Consider the following 24,066-nt stretch of genomic DNA (forward strand, 5'->3'; position numbering starts at 1 on the left):
ACACACTCTTAAGATGCACTGTGCTCCTGAAATACCATGTAGTCCCATGATTCTCAAAACTGGTGAACTCCACAGGTTCCTTTTTCTTCACCTAACATGCCTTTAAATTTTACTTCAGAATTCATCAGGCATACTAGTAAATCAAATCCTAGCTTAGCTTATTCTGAGCAGCAAATGTTCATTAAGGCTAAAACCGGCATGCCTGTGTGCTGAAAGTCAAAAGAAGTAGTTAACTCACCTGAACTAATTCATCCTCTGGTAGAGCAACTGTAAAATTCACATGACAAAGGCAGCAGGGAACCATAGATCGCAGTTTAAAATATAAGCTCTGTTGAAGAAAAGACATTATATCTCAAAAAAAATGCATGGATTGTTTCAGAAACTGATTAAAATTCTTTCATAGTAGAAATCACACTAATCTTTTCTTGAAGAAGAATTAGAAGTGTGACTGGACCTGTGCAAAGCATTCAACAGTGCCCCACACAAAATCCTTGTCTCTGGAATGGAGAGATATAAATTTGACAGATGGATCACCCAGTGGATAAGGAATTAGCAGTGTTGAGGTCAATGGCTCAATGTCCAACTGAAGATGGGGAGAGTGGTGTCCCTCAGGGGTCAGGGTTGAGACTGATCCTGCTCAACACCTTTGTTGGTGACACAGACAATGGGATTGAGTTCATCCTCAGTAAGTCTGATACTAAAGTATGTGGTTCCGTTGATACACTGGAGGGAAGGGATGCCATCCAGAGGGACCTTTACATGCTTGAGAGGTGGGCCAATGCCAACCTCATGCAGTTCAACAAAGCAAAGTGCAAGGTCCTGTACCTGTGTTGGGGCAATCCCAGGCACAGCTGCAAGCTGGGCAGAGACTAGATTGAGAGCAGCTCTGAGGAAAAGGACTTGGGGGCGCTGGTTGATGAGAAACTTAACATGAGCCAGCAGTGTACGCTTGCACCCCAGAAACCAACCGTATCCTGGGCTGCATCAAAAGAAGCATGACCAGCAGGGTGAAAGAGATGATCCTGACCCTCTACTCTGCTCTTGTAAGACCTCACTTGGAGTACTGTGTGCAGTTCTGGTGTCCTAATCATAACAGGGACATGGAAAAGTCCAGAGGAGGGCCACGAGGATACGGGGGCTTGAGCACCTCCCATATGAAGACAGGCTAAGAATACAGGAGCTGTTCAGCCTGGAGAACAGAAGGCTGTGTGGAAACCTCATAGCAGACTTCTAACATCTGATGGGGGCTTAGAAGGGTGCAGGAAAGGGACTCTTTATCAGTGAATGTAGCAACAGAACAATTGGTAATGGGCTTAAATTTAAACAGGGGAAGTTCAGGTTCGGTATAAGGAAGAAATTGTTTACTGTGAGGATGGTGAGGCTATGGAACAGGTTGCCCAAAGAAGTGGTAAATGCTCCATCCCTGGCAGTGTTCAAGGTCAGGTTGGACAGAGCCTTGGGAGACACGGTCTATGGTGAGGCATCCCTGGCCATGGCACAGGGGTTGGAACTGGATAATTTTAAGGTCCTTTACAATCCAAGCCATTCTACTATCCTATGAAATGTCAAGGTAAAATGCAATGTACTATGTAACAGTCTTTCTGTTTCTGGAGTATGCTACTAGTCAAAAGACTCATTCAGATTAAAAAACTTTGGAAATCCTCAATATACTGAGAGAAATCTATCTTTAGAGTAACTTACACACTAATCACAGACACTCTGTAGTCTAATTCAGAAAAGTAATTATAAAGAAAATGTTATTTTCCATTTGAATAATTCAACAAATATCTGAAATAAGATTCTTACCTTCAACAGATTCTCACAGAGATCATTAAAGTTCTTATTAAGAGCTTGATTTGTTAGATTAACATTGCTTAGTCTGGATACTCTTACTGCTGTGAACATCTAAATTAGAAACAAACACACATTAATTTTTTCCCACTACTTGCCTCTATGTTATATTGAAAACAAAACAAATTCATAAATAGGACAAATAATGCTTAACATGGTGAGGGAGAGTGAGGGATAAGGAGAGGGATGGAAAGGAAGGAAAAACACTGTAGAAATAGTAAGTCAAGTAAAATACTTCTTGCTCATTAAATTCTACAAACGGAAATTTTTCTGTGAACTAATGCATATGAATATATAATAAAGAAGTGATTAAGGAATATGGAAATACTCTATGCTCAAAATTTTTAATTGGGTCATAAAGGAGTCATTCTACCAGCTACATATTTTGTTTAATTCCTGTTAAAAATCATGTTAACTGTGTGCAACCATGTGGGCAATAATGGAATGTCATATACAGGTACACAGGCAACCCCACCAACCTAACAGCATGCTGCTGGTGCAGTCATATTGCTTTCAGGTTTTTGCCTCTGCAAAACATTCTTCCATTGTGCCAACCAGATGCAAAAGGTCATTAAATAGACCTGTTTTAACTCATTCTCTCTGAGACTGAATTGTGTCATTCAAACATGACCACTGTGTTTAAAACTTAACCATTAATAGAATTTTTCTCTACTTACCAGATTGGTTTTATCTAATTCTTCTTAGCCTATTAATGTTATCATATTAATATTTCATACCAAGTAATACAGTCAACAATTTGTTTCTTTTAAGAGCCATCAAAATCTAGCCAAGCACTTAAAAATGCCCAAACCCTAAAAGTTCATATTTATTGTGAATATTTTCCAATTTTTGTATCTTTGTACCAGGTTCTCTGTTACATGACTGCATTGAAAAAAAAACACAAAAGAAACAGTTTCTCATACCTTATTTTTCTTGACAAAATACTACTTTTATCTCTAACACGTGAGTACCTTTTTGATTTCTCTCAAACTTAATGATCTCTAATATACATTATTTTTATTTAAAAAATTTAAGTATTGCAGGATATTTCAACACAATTGAAATAAAATAATTTTATTTTAATAACCTTACTTGAATTTCCGGTGTCCAGTTATTTATACCAGGCATAATTTCTGTGTTGCAACTGTAAAAACCTGTAAAGAAAATATTTGGGGAAATCTGTGTTTCTCACTGAAATACAAAAATACTTCTAAAGAAACATATGTGATCTTACTTGATGTTTTGCACCTATTTTCCCTCATGTATTTTTCAATATTGAATAATATACCAGAAATAAGACCAGCAATCAAAAAACAAACATAGCATCTGAAGGATACAATCACATACAAAAGGAACACATGCTTTTTGTTCTTCGTACTACAGTGAAAAAAAATGGATAAGAAAGATGGAGTGTTAGTTCTGAAACACTAATTCACTGCAGAACTCTTTGTCTAAATATTTCTTCAACAGCCAAAAAGCAAGGCCACTAATGTCATCATGCTGAGGAACATTAAAGAAGCTACAATGGCATCAAATGCAACTGTGACAGTTACTCTACGTGGAGACTGGGTAACTCCCACTTGATGGCAAGACTACCTTGGTGAGACAAGCTCCCTGAGCAGCTCATATTATACAACCACTCCTGTAGAAACCACAAAACAATAAACCCCTGACTCAGCAAGAAGTAGCACTGAATTAAGTTTTTTTAGCTCTGATCAAGGCATACTTAAGAATTCATGTAGGAAGGATGAACATCCAAAATCCACAAGTGCTCTGCCTAGTTTCTAATAGACAAACTATCTACAAATGAGGAAACTTGGAGTGGTAAGAAAAACTAAAAAGCTAATCTTTGACAGAGAGCATAGAGATGCTCTAAAGATGTTACCTATGGAATGAGTGCAATTATCTAGCACTTACTAAACAGAGACTTGAAAAGAAAAAAAAGAAAAAGGTACAATGACCAAACAGCAGAATAAGAAAAGTCATAAGCAGCCAATAGGCAATGCTGAAAATCTAAAGATACAACTAAATGGGCACAAGAGACGAAAAATCTGGTAGGGCCTATGTAAATGCACCAAATGTAGTCCATCAACTCTAGTTGTAGTAGTAAAATCAACTCTAGCAGGACCTAACAAAGCATAATCGATGAGGGATAAAAGGTTTGCTGGTAATACTAGATAACTATGACAAAGATAGTTTTGAGCTCAACAGTACTCAATGATAAACACTGGTAACGATTATTAGGAAGAGAATCGATACATGCTCAGAAGAAACATGGGGAAACTCACAAAGACAAGAGAGGGAGGACAAGGACACCCAAAGTACTGAGTAACTTCCATATAGGGGAAAACTACATCCAGAGCCAGGAGCTGCATCAAGGAGGGCGAGAAAGATATCTATATGACAACAAACAGCACAAAGAAGACTGACATACAGCGATGATTCCTTGTTCTCCTTGTTAGACAAAGGAAAAAGTGGCTGAAAGAAACCATGTGTATGGAGCTGGCTCTTGGATGAGTACACACCTTGATGCAAAATTCAGTGAACACTGAAGGCGCACACGGACTCAAAATGCAAGCAGCTGAATGCCTAAAGTGATAGTAGAGCACAACCACAAAGCAAGGAAAACATAAATGCACGTGTTGAACAAGAGTGCTGGAAGGGCAAATTGCTCACCTTAAATAACATTCTTGGAATACAACACCAATTTGTCAGATTACATGGTTCCAAATACTTAAAGACCATTTGTCTCTCTGTACTTCTAATTTCAACGACCCTGAAACCTACAAATTAGCCATTCAGTCTAAATTTTGTCATCTATTTTGCCCCATACAACCAGGGGCTTTGAGCAACCTGCTCTAGTGGAAGGTGTCCCTGCCTGTGGCAGGGGGGTTGGAACTGGATTACGTTTAAGGTCCCTTCCAACCAAAACCATTCTAAGAGTCTACAATTTTGCAGCCTACAATATAAATCAGAAAAATATTGTTTTAACTATACCAGAAGGTGGTGGAGCATCCGTCAGTAAAGAATGTACATCTTCCATTGCGTCTGTATCATCAATCTGGAAAAAAGAGTAATTGCTAAAAACCATGTTGCTGTTCCACTCCTAAGTCTCAGAAAAAAGAACTTTGTCATCAAGAGATCTGTATCAGGCAGTTAAGCTGAGATTTTAAAAAAGGATTTCATCAACCAGACCCTTAAATCTTAGCTACAAAAATGATAGAAAGACAATTTTAAAAACAATTTAAAATGCTGAAGGTTCCACACAACAAATTACAACTTTTTCCAGCTAAGGACCTTTGGCTACTGGAGCTCTCATAAGGTCTGTATTATACTGATGTGATCATTGTCTGCCTATTCCAATGAGACATAAGTCATTGCCATTAAGTGTGACAATACAGGAGCTCAATGCTTGTAAAAATATATCTAAATTTTGGATGAGTCATGACTCCTGCTTGAAGTATGCAGAAGGGCATTTCTTATCAGCTTTTATTCCAGATATTGCTAAAATAAGAAAAAGAGAGACAATGGAAATCCAATACTTAACATTTTCCACTGATACAAAACCCAAAACTTTATATATAATTTAATAACTGCCTTTGGAGATAACTGATAAAAGTTTACTCCATATTTTCATATATATTTCAGGAAAAGAGAAATATGAAAAGGAGTACTGAAAACATCCATCACCTCCAAGACAAAAGCATCCTTTTTCCCATGTGAAAGGTCTAGCTCTGTAACTTCATCAGAGCTTTCTGACTGAGATCTTAATAACCTGGAACGTTGTCTTGGCTCTGGAATGGGAGACCCAATGATTTCTTCAGGTAGCTCCTAAAAAGGATATACAAATTAACATTTGTTCTATGTAGCTTAGAAATAATTTCAACTACAAACCATGTTAACAGTCGCAAGAATCAGAACATTCAGAAAATAATTTTGCTGAAAAATGAATCTAAATAAGTACAAACCAATTTGGTTATGTGACTCAAGAGATATGAAATTTCAGTAGGTTCACAAAATACAGTGAAAAGAATCTGCATCTCTATTAAAAAACAACTTATGTTCTGAATGATTAGCTCAGTAAGAATTCAGGGATATACATGGTATATATCTGTTTGACACAGAATACTTTAAGAATATAAAAGCTTTACTTACAGGAGGATTAATCTCATAAAGTTCTTTGTTTTTTGCTATCGTATCATTTATTTTCTTTTGCATGTGAGATATATGCTGCTCATAGGTGCCATCATTTGGAGTCTTCCCAGCAATCTGAATACCACCAGGTGTTGGCAAAGCTGCTAGATACACACCTGTTGCAGACTTTTAAAAAGTCATTAAGAAAAGTTACAATTACATAAACATGTACTTCTAGTATTTTCATACAAGGTTTTCCATTATGCTTATGCTATAACGTACAGCACTGTAACACGCACATTACAGCATCATCTCTTCCCATGATCTGTCTATTCTGTTCACTTACAAAAAAAACCCCAAAACAAACTAACACCCCACACTATACTTTTAATAGTCTTTCCTTCTCATGGGTTCTTTCCATCGTGGAGTCCTTAACTTACCTATGCATTCCAAACTATGAATTAAAACCTCTGTTGTAGTATGTTTTGCTTAGGTGAGTGATGACTTCAAAGATTTAAAACTTGGCCAAACCATTTACAGTATTACTGAAGTTGTGACAATCCCATTTTCATTTACAGAAAACAGATCAACAGTTCAGATAAAAGAAAATGCAAGCCAGTCTATATTACTTAAACATCACCTTATACTGATACAGGAAGAAGCAGCATACTTCACTATTCTAACCCCATATGACAGAATGAGGTTAGAAAATACTGCTAATGAACACTTCATGACTATCTGTGAGACAGTCCTGATCTTTTCCTGATTTACTTTGGTGCCATCAAAGACGATGCAACAGACCTTTCTTTTGTTAGCAACAAACCAAAAGATTTACTGAGGCTTTATTTACCTTATTTGTAATGAAATCCTAATGCAACTTGAACTACAGGGATCTCTTTGACATGACCTTTGAAGAACACTGTAATTTCTCTGTAATTTATGTCATTAAACCATTTATTTTTCTCTCATCCCTTTTCTAATAATTTTGTCCTCTAACAAGAGTTTCAAGAGATTCTGTAATTCTTTCTTTGGTGCTGAAAGACAGTCTGTCCTGAATTGTCAATAGACACGTTGTTCCTTTCCATGACCTCATTTATTATGTTTATAATGTTACGTTACTCTGTATTCCACAACACCTGTATGTCTTTCTGTACTGAAAAAATACTGTAAGAAAGCAATAGAATCCAAAGATTAAAATTGTACTTACTGCCAACCCCATCAGCATATTTTCACCCACAGTGATCTGAATTCTCAGCCCAAACAGCGCATTCATTCCTCTCAGCTTGAGTTTATTCATCAGTTGGGTGTGCACTTCATATTCCATAAATGGCAAGAGATTACTGATAGCTGTTGCATTTGCTTCAGCTTGAGCTTTCTTCTTTAGACGGCATAACCTGACAATAAGAAACAGTACATGACATCAGCAGATGAACAGTTTTAACAGACTGAAGTGAAGACTGAAAGTGATCACAGTTTTTTTTTTTCTTTATGGCTATATAACCTGATACAATCAGTTTCTTTTTCAATGTAACTTAAAATCCTGTAAAACATTAAATTCTCATCAGGAAAATCAAGGCAGACTGAGGCACTGAGTCTCAATAAGTAAGATTTGATTTCCATTTTTAATAGAAAACTGCGTATTTATTTAACAATAAGAATGGGCAACACAGAAAGTAACCCTAAGCTCAGAGCTTTATCCAGTCAGGTCTAGTCCCCAAAGACTGAGATTTCATACCTCCTAATCTTCTCCTCTACCTGACTGCCCTCATGGATAAGTAGTTCTTCCTTATATTCATCTGAATCTCTCTTGCTTCAGCTTAGGCCAAATCTTTCATTTTCCCACTATGCAGATCTGGCTATATATATGCTCCATAACTTCCTAATGGATACTGGCAGGGTGCTATGAGGTCTCCCTAAATTCTTCCTCTCTCTAGACTGAACAAGTCCAGCACCCACAATTTCTTTTAATTGGGCAGGTGCTCCTTACCCCTCTGGTGACCCACCAGTGAACTTGCTCTAGTTTTCTGGTGTACATGCTACTCTCACAGGGCAAAACAGGACAGGCATTGTATTCTCTAGTGTGCCATTCATTTTGGTGTAATGCAAACTTGAAGGGAATGCAGTATATAATTCCCTTCACAACATCAAGCTGTTCAACAGGACAGATCCCACTGCAGACTTGATGACACTTGTCATGGCCATTCAGATGGGTTACGAACCATACATCATTACCTCTCAGCCTGACCATCCAAACAAGTCATTTATCCATGTAGTTAGCCACCCATACAGACTGTACATAGCTAACTCCCTTTCTTTCCCACTGTAAACCACCTTATCCCCTTTTCCAAGTTCAAATACCACAGCATAATAGCCAACAGTTCTACAGAGATCCTGCCCTGTTATGGACATCAATAGCTTTTGTACCAGCTGTAGCTGTGCAACAGCTGTATGACCACATCAAACATCCATCAACATGAATAAGTCACCAGACTGTCTATCAACAGACACAGCATGTAACCAGGGGAGGAGAAGTCTGTCCTCCTCTTCCTCCTGTACCTTAATACACCGTCATTAATCAAGGTTTGATGAGCAACCTGGTGTAGTGGAAAGTGTCCCTGCCTGTGACAGGGGAGTTGGAACTAAATTACCTTTAAGATCCTTTCCAACCCAAGCCATTCTATGATTCTATGATACGATTCTATGACATACTGAATTTTAGCAAGAGGAATTCTTTCAAAGATCTCCAAAACTTGACTAACTAAACATTTTTATAGATACCTGGCTTGAATAAGACATCCCTTCCCAATAACTATTGCCTCTACAGGAAGATCTATCGTGGTGAAAAGAACATCAGGAACTTTTTGCCTTCTGCAGTTGTAACAGTAAGTGAGGTGAGCAGGGAATGGCATGTTCAGTTCATCATATGGTATATGGCAAAATCCACAACCTGGTGGTGAAGTTTCTTCAATCCTAGAAATACATTATGGAGAACATACTTAAAAATATCTGCATGTTATTAACAATGATCAATATACACATATGTGTATATACACCTACAGATACCTATAAAAATCATACACTGCTACCTTATACCAATATGACAAGTACTGCATTTTATAAATTAGAACAGAACTAGGCTGCACGCTACTAGAAAAAATGCTATAAATAAAACTTGCATTAAACTTGTTATACAGGGATCAAAAAATGATACATACAATGACCAGCAATTTCTATAACCCTGGAACATTACTTCAGCTGGCCTTAGGCACTACAATTTCTAAATGTAGTCATAGTACAACAGTTGTACAGAGAATCTGATGTACCAAATACAATGAAAAGTCTTTTATATGGATTGTGTCCAAAAACACACACAAACCTAATGAGCAGAGCATAAACAACAGATCAACTATCCTACTGAGAAGCAGCACAATATATATTAACATTTTAAGAAGAACAGCAAGATTATTTCCTAATATAAGGTACTGGGTAAAACTTGTTTTTCACTTAGAACACGCAGTTCCACTCCTCCGTATGAAATATCTAGGAATAACCACTGTAAACGTTATGAACAAGGAATGCATAGGCTAACTGCATCACTGCAAATTTATTCTGCTTTGCATAAACAATCCTTCTCAGTGAATTTTGAAGAGATGCTTAAGCAAATCTGACAGATTTGGAACATGACTTATTACAGACTTCGGTAAGTATATTTTGTGTCAAACACAGGCTTTGCCTGTTTAGTTGTTTTACATTCCTTGGCATTTCTAATCTATACCAAAACTTTTAGTAGCATCAAAAATACGTATTTTTGGTAAAAATGCAATCTTCTCCACATTATGACCACAAAATTTTTTCTCTCCACCGTATAATGAATATAGAAACAAACTTTTTTCCTGGCTACAGTTTTCAGAAGTCTATTTAAAGAAGAAGATAATGGCCTCCTGCTAACAAAGTAAAATAATAATAAATAATACTATGGTGGCTGGGTTATTTATGAAAATGCAATGCAAGTCCTAAGGTATAATAAATAGCTTTATTTATGACTACAGTAATTCCCTGAAATATTTGACGACTATCCTGACAAACACATAATAAATTGCCAATCTGCATTAATTATTTGTTGTAAAAATAACTGTTTGTCAGCACTCATTCTTCAAATTTTATTTGCAAGAACAGAAACAAAGGGAAACGTCATTGAATGTTTTCCTTCAGTTTTATGATTTTGCTCATTAACTTAACTAAAACATGTATCTTCTACAAAAGTCTGGCATTAGCTTTGGTTTACAACCAAGCTATTTTATTTCACATACAGTTCTTATATAGTATAGATAAAGCATATATACACATATTTACAGCCACTGCAGTTGTTGGCTTATATAATTTATCATACATGTGTCATTTTTTGTAGAGTGATATAAAGTTCAGAAAGATACCTGAAGAGCAGCAAAGAAAAAAAACTGAGTTATGATCTGTGGTTAGTAGTCAAATGTGTTACCTTATTCAGACTGTTAGAAATAAAAAGAGAATATCTAATTTGGTGCAGAGTTCCATTACTTCTGTTGTTGTTGTTGTTAGTGAAAAGCAGTAAAGTGGTTGGTCCCGCATCCTGCACTGTAACTCTGTAACCTACCCTAATAGAGAAGAACTATCTTGGCTCTGAGGAAAAAAATCAACCTCTCCCTTCTCTGACCCTATGGAAAAGAAGCCAGGCTGCCATGACAACCTTTGTTCCAAACAGCCTTCCATGATGCCATCCTGAAGAAACCTAGGGTTCAGTACAGCTGCTGTGCCAGACGCAGACAAAATACAGACCTCTTCACTGTAAGAGAAAAGAATTACAACAAAGTGAATTCCTACTACGTAGTGCTACTTTTATTTAAAACTATTAAGATTATAAGGCTGGTACAAATGTCTCAATGAATTCAATATAACAACTAATTTTGTGTATTTGTGCAATTTTATCCATTAAATCTCACAAACAATGCTCTTCTGGTATTTAAAACAATATATAAGTAAGACATTTAGAAAGACTGAAGAGCTTTGCCCTATGTTATAAAAAATACACTGTAACATCACAAAGGCTAATCAGGTTTAAGTATGGTTTTCAATACTATAGTTAATAATGCAAAGAAATCCAGACAACCAACAAAAGCAAAAGAAACATTAAAAAAGACTTGGGCATAATTGTTTACCAAAGTAAAACAGAAGTTGAGAGCCTCATCATCTTAAAAACATTCAAAAGAAGTTACAATACAACACTGACAAGGGTGCTTCTTGAAGGACAGAAAGTAGCAAAACAGTAAAATTTTACTATGAACAACTACAACAATGGTACATATAGCATATAAAGTAACTGAGCATATTCATTATTTAGCAAGAGTTAAAGCTGTCAAAAGTGCAAACTATGATCACAGAACTTTCGGCATGTCTGAAATTGCTAAATAAGAAACAAATCTAATATGCAGTGCTTAAAAATACTATATTGGAAAAAATATGGAGAAAAGCTTTCCTGCATTTCCTGGAATGACACATGTGCCTGTTTCATTTGTTGTTTCTCTTTACAGAATAATTTTCCATACATAACATGTCTGTCAGACCAGTACTTGCAGAGACTTACACTTTAACCATGGAATTAAGCTGAACTGGCAAGTAAGCATGAGAACTCTAGAACTATTCAGTTGACAATCAAATATTAGGACATTAAATTACTTAACAAAAAATGAAAGTGTGAAATAACCCAAAAACTGACTGCCCATCTATACTATGTACACTCCCTCCTCATAGCTAAGGTATGAAAAAAAAAACCCTAAGTATTCATGCTTTTTACAAGGAGACTGACAGTGGAATAAACCTTTCATTTTTAGTGCAAGTTCATCCCCCAGCGATGAGAACTTGCAGATTGCAATTCTGAGGCAAAAAGACAAACTTTAATACACCAAGAAAGACATAACGAGACAAGACAGCGTTGGGAAAATGACCCAGTTTTCTTACTCTGTTAGCACGAGCACTTGACTTCCAAAACTTAAGCTTTATGAAAAAACAATATATTCGATGGTTTTTGGTTTTTCTCTAAAAAAAAATCCCTAAAAAACAAAACAAACACACCAAATCCTCAAATCTTTCCAAATCTTTTCTGCTTTTTCTTTAAAACACTGGAGTGATTACTGTAGAGCTGCAGTTTAACAGTTAAACACTACTGAGGTACTGAAAGACAAAAATAATTGCACATGTTCTCTAGAAAGAAATACAGAACATTTACACCTAAGGTAGTCTAGATCTATCAGGCAGCATATTCTCCTTTAACTCACAATTAATACATTCCTACTAACTTGTGCCTTAAGTTTGAAGTTTAACACTTAAGTACTGGTCTGCCAGTTGTTCCCATTAAGGAATCTACAATACATACACTTTTAAGAACCATCTTAACTATTTAGGTAGATTAGCTCTAGAAAACTTCATAGATAAATCAATATTACCACCAAAGCAAATACATCAGTTTGATTTTTCTCATTTCAATGAAACTTGCAACATTCATTAGAAAAAACTTAAAACCTAATAAAAATCCAAACCAAAACACATTAAAAAAAAGCACAATACTGAAATCTCAGAAAGTTACTTTAACAAACTCTCTGAAGTAGGTATATTACACACTACAAACAACTGCGTTGAATCATTTTTAATCCATTAAAGAGGAAAACAAATTTCTCTGGCATTTTGAAAATCAAATCATCATCATGATTTACCAAATGCTAGTTGATTCACTGTAGCCCACTACAGCATGACAACCCAATGCCTTGGCATGGGATTTTATTTCTTGTCTGATTTCTGCCCACCATGCATCTCGTGTTTCTGGTTCATCTGAAAGACAAAGTATAAATCAGTTCACTATTCTGCACTATGTCAACATAAAGCTTCATGCAATTCATCTGAAAAAGTTGAATTTTTCATATTTAAGAGTTTTGTTGTATCTGGACACTTTTTATTTCCTAGCTATCATACTTCAAGCAAACATTAACGGGGCTTTTTCATGCTTACCAATTCTCTTGTTTACCACCCACACGAATAGGTTCTGACAAATTACTGCATTCTTGTTGCTGTCCATATGACAAATAACACCAAAATACTGTAGATACTGTTCCAATCTCTACCCACTTGAAAACCGTACTTGTCAGTTCCAACAACACAAGAGATGCATGTAACTTACAACAAAGCATCACAGATATGCTGCAATATCAAAAAAGCAGTAGTAGCAATGAAACGGTATTTGTAGTAATGAAGTTGTATTTCACTTTGGTATACACTTGATATCTTTGAAATAACCTCAACAGTTTTTCCTACTACAAGCAGGTCTCTGTTAATTGTATTATCACTAAGCAAGCTCACAGCATTCTGTTCCTTATTTCAGCACTTCTAACTTTGAAAAGCCATAGTTATCTGAAACTACTTCTACATTAACAACGCTATGTACAAGATGTATGTTTAACTATGTGTTTTTCGATGCCTTTTTGCTTCAGTATGCTGTCAACTGCACCTTCCATCTCCCCACCCCCCCCAGACTCTAATAACCTTTACTGTCTTTGACCTTGTATGTTAAAATGTTACCTCTTTTTCCTGAATACTACACTAAAAATGGAAGAAAAAAAGAGTGCTACTGGAATAAGATTACACAATTATTTTAACTGTTTGGCAATTAGTTTCCTGGAACTAAAGCTCATCTCACAAGCTTTTTACATACAAAGTCAACAAGTATTCTCATTTACAGTTAAGTCTGCCAACTGTTTCTCCTTTCAAAATGGCTTACCTGTACCAATGAACTTAGCTGAAAACTATATTAATTGTTGACAGATAAAATAAGGGGAAAACCAGTAAGAAACAAAAAGTACTCAGATGCTATGAAGGGTTCTGAACAGCTAGATTTTTACATCATTTTCTTGAAATCAATTAAACTGTGCACAGATACCAACTCTGAACCACTGAGATCTACCTGCTGAATCATACTTTAAAATATCTATGTCAAAACCTGAGATTCATTGGGAACCAATTTTGGACTATCAGGAATATTATAAATACAGTGTATGATAACCTCCTATCATACACTAGGTTCTCTGACAACATGACAAACAAAAATGAAAGATGCAGATATACATATTTTGAAATTCACTGAAAGAAAAATATTGTACAGCAAGATGTATTCTTTCACAAATGTACCTCAACTTCTTATTTAGAACTGGCATTCCACTTCACAAAATAATGATCACTTTCTAATTAAAAAAGAGCACAAATGTATAAATACTCAACTACAGGTAACTTCAGATGTCAATGCTTGTATACCTCACAAGCACTGTACTAACAGCAACTCTGTGTGTCCAAACTGAAGTTTACTCCACCTTTGCTTTAAGAAATGAACATTAAACACAAAAAAAACCCCTACAGTTATTAGGAAGGTTCTCCACAATCAAGACAAAAATATACACATTAATACACAAAACAAACTAGGATTTTCATGAACTGTCAATCACATTCCATTACATCCAAATTCATCTTCAGCAGGTTTCAATGCATTACTAATAGAATCTTGAGGCATTGCACTTTGTGTTCTCTCAATGTGAAAACATTGCTTAAACACTCACTTGCTTAGGAAAATCAAATGCTTGATATGATACACAGTAATCCTAACTCAGATGGCTGGAGTACCTGCTAGCAAGGTCTCACACTTTTCAGCTTTCAAATGAAGAGAATCATGCAGAAATAACCCATCACACCATAGGGCTGGGTTTCCTAAGCTCACTTATGAGTACCATTTGTGGTACACAAAGGGAAGTGGGAGGCAAGATGTTTCTCTTTTGCATGCACATCTCTCTGAACAGAGGCTGTGACTGCTGCCACCAGTTAATGGCAGTTGTAGTAGGTGAATGGAACAAGTTTGGAAGTCTATTTTAAGGCAAAAGCTACCACATCTGACAAAACAGAGAACTGGATCGGAGATGTGAGACCACAAACACATTCTGTAAATGTTATCACTAACACTTTATGGTAGAATGGATATGGGTCTTGGGAGCAATGCCTCTTTCCCCATCCAATCACGGACAAGAAGATTGCTTATCAGTGTTTGTAACAGAAAAGTGTCACTAAGGAAAAGTGGTTCACTATGCAGAACAATTCTTGCTCAATTAGACTTGATCACAGGCAGCTGGCTATAAACCTTGATTAACAGCCACACGACTTTTTGTACTTCACAGAAGAACACCTGCAAGTAAGTAACCTTTTTCTAGACATAAAAACAAAAAGCCAATTTTACTAAATGATCACTTTTCTCTTTACAGCTTTAGGAACCATTTGGCAAAAACTGTTCCTACTTGTCACCAATGACCTTTCTAGGACAAAAAGTGCAAGAAATGTAAAGTCATGATGGAGTTGGAAGTGAGAAACAGGTGAAGTGACTAGGAATGAACAGGGAAAGTGCTGTGGAATAAAGAATAAGATTACAAACAAGAATATGACACCAAAGAGGTATGTGGCCACAGTAAAAACTAAAACAGAAAGAAAAGTTGAAAGGGAACAGATATACTTAAGGGGAACAGAAAAGGTAGAAATAATGACGGGTCCCAAACCCTATGCAAACATTCAACTTTCCTCCACATAAATTTATAGTTTAATTTAAAGTTTAGGAACAAGTTTCTAGGAGAGTTAACACAACTTTCTCACCTAAATCATCTAAAAGAACGCCATATAGTAACAGAAAGCACATATCGTTGTGAGGTTGCTCAACACTGTCTTGCTAAAACAACATTTGACCCTTTACTCTGCTCAACATCAGAATTAACTATTAACTAGAGTAATATAATGGATAATTTTTATTCTTAACAGAGATAAGAATAATTTTCCAGCCATTGTCTTCAGTGTTATTAAAAAAAATCTAACAAATTCTAATTGTACAAGTTCAAAAATCTCTGTAAGAGTCATGCATAAACAAGTGTTTGTAAAGAAGCCTGGGTTCCTCTGCTTAAAACATTAAATCAAGTGGGTTTTTCCGTCCAGAAAGAAGCCAAAAATACAGATCAGTATGCTTATATATAAATACTGTACATTCAGTTTACATGAACTTACCTTTGCATATTAAAACACAAAATGATTGTCTACAATTAAAATCAAACACCATGACATTGCAATAATAAATTGATACAAAACACTGAATGCAGTGCAATGTGTAGCATTCATATTCTTCTGACAAGTATTTTCACAAGCAGCCTTTTTTGACACATGAGCCACACAATTTCACATGGGGATGCCATTGTAGCATTTACAAGTTTAGTAAAGCTAAGGATTTACATAAACAATTAGAGGAGTTAGGGAAGCAGGATGGCATGTGTCCAGTACACTCTGTAAGAGTGTCTGTTTGGTTTTTTCGCTAAGGCAAAAGCTTAAGAACTAAGGGTTTGCAAAGCAGATTCAGCAGACAGTAGCCAGAAACGGTGGGTATTTTGGCGCATGCTTGGATCAGGTGACAGTACAGACTGAAAACTATGGCAGCTCACTGAAATGGTTACAGAAAGTAATGGCCCTGGATTCTAGGTGGAAGCAAAAAGGCAAGCATACATAGCACTCAATCACAAGCTTTTCTAGCAAATCTACTGAGTAGTTTATAGCAAGGTTTATCTAGAACTTTCAGCAAAAAAGTCTGCAATTACACTGCTCTTATGAGCCCTTTAATGGAAACCAAAGGCTTAGTATCAAAGCTACTTCAATATTTTTTTCTGAATTGGCATGATACTTATAACAAAGCAGAACCAAAGCACACTGTTTCTATAGTTGAAGACTTGAGAAGATGTCAACAGTACAGTATACTATCAAAATAATGCCAACTCAAACCTCCTCCAACTGAAACTTTCCAAACTTCGTAACCAGCTTTACAAGATACAAACAGCACTGCATTTATTTTGTGCCCTAAATGTCCTTTGAGTCAGTTCTATCCACTGCCAATTCATCTATCATTTTCCTTTAAAATATGAGGTGGACCTCTATGAAGCTGCACTGTTGACAAGACAACACCCTGTCCAAATCTTCCACCTGGAGACAACCCTAGACACTATCTCTACTTTCTGATACATAAGAAGAGACACCTTTCCAAGGTTATTTGCTAGAGGTTCACTTCTACAGGGCCTTTCAAGATCTAGCCACAATCTGCATTATGCTAGGTCCATACTGATTTCTTAATACTGCACAAAAATTAAGAATGGTTTCTTGACTGCAGACATAATACTTAAGAGTTACTGTGTTGAAGCTGAATTCCTAGATATCCTGAGACAATTCCTCTGAAGTAGGAAGTGTATGATTAATTTCAACCTGGTTTAATATTGTATAAGTTAGTAAATCTTTTCATTTACAATGTAACTTTGAAATGAGGTGGAAAATCATACTTCAAAGAGTTTCAAAACCTACAATGACTCATTGTTCTGTTGTCTCAAAAATGGCAATGGAGACACCAATAATAGTCTTTCAAGTTCAATCTCTGAGTCTTTCACTAGGCAAAGCCATTATCCACACCTTCCTTATCCCCTTATTCTTACATCTTCTTCTTTAAAACCTATTAATCTGCTTATACAGAAAGAAGTGTGAGATTTTTTTGTAGGTTTGTTTGGTGGTTTTGTGTTGGTTTTGGTGGGTTGGGGAGTGTTGGGATTTTTGTTTTGCTTGTTTATCTGTCTAAAATATGATTAAATAACTGTATAAAAGGTCATATCCTCTCGTCTGTGAAGTTTAAACACAAAATTTGGGTAGCAAGCAACTAAACCTACAACAGATTAACCTAAACTTTGGAACAATGTTCAAAGCAACCCCATCCTTTCTTAAAAAATTACTCTGTATTTATCTTTAAGACCAAAAGATGTGAAAACTAGAACATTGCTTATGATATCGAACTGAAGGAAGTAGATTACTGGGGTTTATCAAATGAAAACTAAGATACACTAAAACATCAGGAAACAGTGCAACCACACCACCAAGGAGAACAGGTATACTTACTTACTCCTACAAAGCTTAAACTACAGACAAAACATCCAGCTTAGAGAACAATATTTAGTCAGTGCTTTTCTACCAGATGAGGTCAGACAGCACATATCCCACTCCTCAAGACTAACCCGCTGAATGAGCAAAAAAGCAGGTTTAAGTTTGGATGTTGACAAAACTCTTAAATTACTGAAGAAACAAATTGAGGAACATTTAGGATTAAAACTGCATCCAGCTTTCATTTCATTTCATCCAGCATTTACAGGGCATGATATTTTAACTGGCTGATCTTGTAATGTTTATGACCAACATCATTAAACAAATATTTTATATGGTCTACGGTTACATGACATCTATGACATGAACTAATTTAACTTTGTAAATATAAACAGAATGTCCCAGATTAAAACCAGAAAGTAACTTCTTGGACTTTCACACTGAAGAAAGCAAATCTCCACTGCTCTACACTTTGTCTATCAGACACCTTGCAAGTTGTATATGTAATCAATCTTAGAAATAAACATACAAGAATCACCTGGACAGACTACAGCATAATTTAATCTTTTCTAAATATTAAAGGTAATCTTTGAGGCAATAGTTTTCCATTAACTGCTTCAACAAAATCTGCTACCAATACCAAAAAGCATTATCTACAACCACCATAACAGTAATACATCCTATAACTTATGCTTTTAATCATAGATGAAGGTCTGATAGGAACTGCACAAGCTGCAAAAAAGTATCATCTCTAAACAAACAAAAATCCTGCAATAATACCAAAACCACAGTAACAGTTTCATTTATAGCTAAAGAAAACCACCATGTGTTACAAATAAAATGAAATAAACTAATAAAAAATAAATTAAAATACAGAATTTTAAGACAAAAAATAATTATAATGTACATATTAAAAATTAAGCAAAATTAAATTATTACTTTAGCATCATATAAAGATTTAAACCTCACCATATTTCGTTGGAATTATAAAAGTTCAAAAGAACTGTCCAGGCATCATCAAATGTTAAATAACAGAAATTGATGCATCACTGCCAGACTTAAATATCTAACTTTGTCACTCCAGCTTTTAATTATTATTTCCATCAGTCATTCATCCTATAGTGGTGAAGTCCTCACAGATTGTTCCTATAATCATGAGTGGACACTACGATAGATCTAGGAATCTGTTTTAATTGACCCTATCAGAGTAACAAGGACACAGTCTATCACTTTGAAGAGCTGCTACGTAAAACCAAAACTTACTCTATCTTGTATCTCTCCATTGCTTTGTCATGTTGGCACAATAAACACAACACATTTTAAAACACGCTCAGTCTTTAAAGGGTTATTGCTGTTCAGATGGCAGCAATAAAGGGGCTACCACACAAAGCTGGAGATGCTAAACTGTAACTAGACAAGTCGGTTTAAACCACATTTTATCTGTTTTATAACTGGTATCACAAAATTAACTACAAGTACCATTTAAAGCTTTATACAAACCAAACTATCTGGAACCTGAAAACAAGCAACAATACTACTAGTTTATCTAACAGAGTCCTTGTAAAAAACATACAGAATTTTAAACAAAAGTCATCTCTCAACAAACACAGACAGAAATTTACAGACAAGACTGCTGCTTTCCTGCTGACTGCTATGCACACTACCTACCCCACTGCACAACTGCAGAAATAGGACATTATTATCTGGCACAGAATTAGACCCCCTCTGTATTTCCTATTCACTGTTTATACTCCTCAGGCTTTTATTTGCTACATTCACAGAACCTCTGCTTTCATTATTTCTATACACTCACAACCATTTGTTTCATTTTAAGACAAAGCAGTTGGAGAAGCCTCTCTACACAGGATCCAAGAAGCCTTTCCTACAGTGCCTTTGCACTTCAGGACCTCAATGAGACTACATTAGGAGAGACCAAACCCTTGAAACTTACAAAACCCACTGAAAATATTAGTGCAAAAGGTCAAGACAAAACTGCAGTAACAGAACCCAAAGCACAAACTGAACCAGAAAGAAGAACAACCATGGTATCCTTAAAGAAAAATGGCATATTAAGGATCTTCAGTCTTAGCATTTCGAAGGAAAATTTCTTGTGCCTAGTTCAGCTCAGATAATGATCTTATCCATTAACATTTAACCAGATTTATTTCTATAATACTGTTATGGTCAGTCAAAATTTGTGATATCTGCCATTTTCCTACAATACTGTCTATAGAAATTTTATAGGGACGTGTTTATCTGTAATTTAGTTTGGAAGGCATCCTTTTCAACTAGAATCATTCTAGTTTTCTTCTAACAATAATGTATTTTGAGCCAAACAAGGAGTTCTACAACTGTATCTTTGCAACAAGAGTGACATATCATAAGGCTGAAAAAATTCATTTTAATCCATGAAGGAAATTTTATCAAGGTATCAGTTTTAGCCAAGTCCTGTGGTTTTTAATTAGGAAGAGTTATGAGCAAGAAATACAATTTTCTGCAAGATCAAGATTTTCTCTCTTTTGTACCAAATCCAAACAACTTTATTGGAGCATTTGTGCAGTGAGAAGTCTATGCTGACTTTCTCACTGTTGGTTAAATTTCAGGGAGACTTTTAAATCAATATGAACATATTAAATAGCATTACTATTAGGCAAAGAATTCTAAACCAGATTTTAAATGCCAAGTTTATTGAGTTACAAACCTCTAATAGAACACAGGAATACTATTCTATACTGACAGTGACCATGATTTATTCAGTTACACAAATATCTACTCAGAACTTTCCAAAAGAAAAATAATGCACAGTTCAAAGCAAATTATTTCATGAACATAAGGGTGCAACTGCTTTAAAAATGGATATTCAAACACTACTCACATTAACAATAAAAACCATTCAGGAATATGCACTCTTCTGGGAAGACTAGAAAAAAATAGACTAAAATATTACTGAGGAACATCACACCCCTCGCTCTGTACAGAAAAGCCTCTGACAACTGCCTTAATCTCCCATTATCATACCAACACACACTGAGGTACATGAAGTCAACCTGGAAATTCTCCAAGAAAAAGCAAGAGGTCAAGCTTAAAATGTTGGTTTTCAACTAGTTCTGAATGATAACCACATCAGACAAAACCAGAAACATTCTGACATTTCCTACTGTGTTTACAAGTATGCCACATTTACACCCCAGGCAGCAGCATGAAATGTAATTCACACTTGCACTGTATGTTTGTGTTTTTGTGAAAGAAAAGCATTCAGTTGCAGAACCAAAACATGTTCAAGCTCTCCTCCTGCATTTCCTCATATACAAAAACAAGAGTCCTGGAGAATTTCACACTCCCACAGTAACTCCTGTGTTCCTTGGGTGTCACACAAGATCCTTAGGAATTTTCTTAACAACCTTTCCTCCTTCCATATTTCTAACTACTGAAGCTCAAGAATCACTCCTGAAGCAGCTCCCTCAATAAGGAGTTTAAAAATGCAATTATGTGAGAACACTGCATATGTTGGTGCTATGAAACAGATACATGCAAAAGCAGTCTACTCAGCAAGTTGTTTGCACTTCTTAAGGGACCTTGAACCTCAGAGGGAAATTTTAACAAAGATCCTGTCTCCTGGATCCCTTTCATGTTTTCATATTTATAGTACATCTTCAAAATCTTTTTTTTTTCAGAGACAGCACCAGTGTATTTCCTCCACTTTACTATATACCCTCTTTTCTATAGATTTCTGCTTTGTCTATTTTAATTTTTCAGAATCATCTTGATCATCACCTTTTTGTAATTTTACAAGCATTTAAACAATTTTGTCATTGAACTATAATTCACAGACACTTTAGTAGCTTCTTCTCCATTCAAGAAACAGTCTTTACTTCCACATTTGATTTTCAAGTATCTTTAAATCTTTTACTTTTCACCATGTTCAGATGGTCCTGGCACATCTTACAAACTTAATTAAATAAACCTCCTTGCCATTGGCAAAAAAAAGAAATATCCTTCTATGCTACTATGCAGGTTACTAGCAAGGCTTAAACAAAGCATGAACATCTTCAAAAAGGAAAATAATTTTAGCTTACTTATGGCTGTGATACATTCTTGTGCATGTAAGCATAATGTAAAAATGTAATATTATTTTCCTTAAGCTGTATAAATCCCTCTTCTCCTTAAGGCCAAGTATTAGCCAGCAATGACAGAGCTGGCAATAACCTCTAGATGGTAGAGATGAACAGAAATTTTCTCCTTTGATTTCTCAGTGATGACAGATCTGCACAGCATATTCATTATTCCAGTCTCAGAGTTAACTTGTATGTAATCTGCAACTCTACTATACATCACACACCATACGTAACAACTGATCTGCTGTCTTCCTCCTTTCTTCTTCATTCAGCAACATACCTAGCTCTGAAAAGAAACATACTTCCAGGAATATAAGCATAACCTGCTCAGACCCTAAACAGTAGGATTAATCAAGACTGTTACTGCAGAGCTGCTGATACCAGTCAAGGTGGCAGATATACAGACCTCATCAGCAAGATATTAGCTCCAAAATTACTGTTGGGTTTAAAGCTCCCTACTACAACATTTCTGGGAAACAATCACCTCTGGGTATAATATATTTGCCTTATTTTTTCCGTCATTTCTAAAGAATTTAGTGTACTGTTTTGGTATTCTACCGAGAAATGAACTCATGACTTCCCCTTACCTTCCTAGGCTTATACTTCTGAAACACTTTCTAGCCTAACTCAACTTATGTTTAGTGACTGCACATATCTCACTCCATTATTCCAATAAAACTCCTCCACAGTAACATCCTACTAAACACCATCACAAAGAGGCAACAATTAATTTGAACTTCTCATGGCAGCATATGAGACAAAAAAATTCTGGTGCATTTTTAACACCTTGATTCAGACTATGCTATACCAGTAACATATCTGAGAATTTCATATTAGTTTCACACAGAAAGTAAAATTAATTTTAAAATATTATCACTTTAGAACAAGCAAATAAAACCAGCAAACCCAGAAATCTTCATAATTATAATGTTACAGGATGGTTATTGCAGCAAGAAACAAGGATACCTGGAAATTCAAACTGAGGTTTAGAGCAGGACACAGAGCTGCACTGCAACAGTTAGGTACCAAGAAGGAAAGTTTGTTTCAAGCAGAAACCCCCAGAGGTCAGCTTTATACCTTTTTACCCTACCAGGTTTAAAAACATGGTCTGTTGGCAAGGTCTTCTGGTTTGGGTATTATAGAGAAGTTATGCCTGCCTTTCTTCTAAAGCATGTTATGTTTCCAGAAGAAAAGGGGGGTGGGGGTAAAAGTCTTTCACCCCCTAACAGGCCAGTACTGTATGTAGCTTTTCAGTAGACTGCCTCATCAACTCATCCATTATTCTCTGCACCATGCTATAAGGAAGTTATACACTTTGATCCCTAAAACTGCATAAAAAATAGAATATCAGGGCATTTAGGTGTTAGAGTGATTAGAAGGTTCAAATAATTATGCTGTAAGACCTGCAAGTTGATTGCATTTTACAATACAAGATTTATGAACCAATTGGATGATAAACTGTCCTTCCTCTTTGAACGGATAGCCCTTTTCATCTATTTTCCATTCTCTCAGACAATTTTCATATCTATTATTTAGAACAAACACATCCATCAGTTTCCTGAAATTAACAGAAGTACAACTGTTGTTGAAGAAAGTGCAAGCTCATGCAAAACAAAACAAAACTCATCAATAATCCCCTACCCTCAAAGCAAGCAAAAAAAAACAACAAACCAACAAAAAAAATCACACCTGATATTATCCCAGTTTTATAAAGAACTCTTTCCCTAAATGACTTGCTTCATGGACCCTGAGCTGAAAGTGACTACAAAATAATCAGCTGAACATTCAGCGTTCCAGATCGGTATTATTCTTAGCAGTACTACTTTATACTAAAACAATGTTTTGCAGTTTTAAAGAAAGCCTTTAACAACATTAAAACAAGACATTTAGGCATTGGATGATTAAACAGATTTAAATTTGAAGCATTAACCTAAATACCCTACAGCATTTCTAAGAACTTCAC

The 24,066-nt window shown here is 35.7% G+C and overlaps 1 protein-coding gene across 5 annotated transcripts in view; it reads right to left on the reverse strand.

Moving 5' to 3' along the window:
* C2CD5 (C2 calcium dependent domain containing 5) overlaps positions 1–24,066 on the reverse strand; it is a 59,890-nt gene that overhangs the window by 10,027 nt on the left and 25,797 nt on the right. For 3 of the 5 annotated variants that reach the window (XM_031048158.2, XM_031048162.2, XM_031048160.2), the window contains 10 exons: positions 12,729–12,843; positions 10,616–10,804; positions 8,764–8,955; positions 7,193–7,379; positions 6,007–6,171; positions 5,542–5,682; positions 4,849–4,912; positions 2,944–3,005; positions 1,807–1,905; positions 239–328 (listed from right to left, as the gene is read on the reverse strand). In XM_031048158.2, the coding sequence (XP_030904018.1) occupies positions 239–328; positions 1,807–1,905; positions 2,944–3,005; positions 4,849–4,912; positions 5,542–5,682; positions 6,007–6,171; positions 7,193–7,379; positions 8,764–8,955; positions 10,616–10,804; positions 12,729–12,843 (1,304 nt within the window). The remainder of the gene's footprint in view (positions 1–238; positions 329–1,806; positions 1,906–2,943; positions 3,006–4,848; positions 4,913–5,541; positions 5,683–6,006; positions 6,172–7,192; positions 7,380–8,763; positions 8,956–10,615; positions 10,805–12,728; positions 12,844–24,066) is intronic. The other 2 variants (XM_031048161.2, XM_031048159.2) reach the window with 1 other exon arrangement.

Source organism: Melopsittacus undulatus, chromosome 5, assembly GCF_012275295.1.
Source record: "Melopsittacus undulatus isolate bMelUnd1 chromosome 5, bMelUnd1.mat.Z, whole genome shotgun sequence".
NCBI classification, from domain to species: Eukaryota; Metazoa; Chordata; class Aves; order Psittaciformes; family Psittaculidae; genus Melopsittacus; species Melopsittacus undulatus.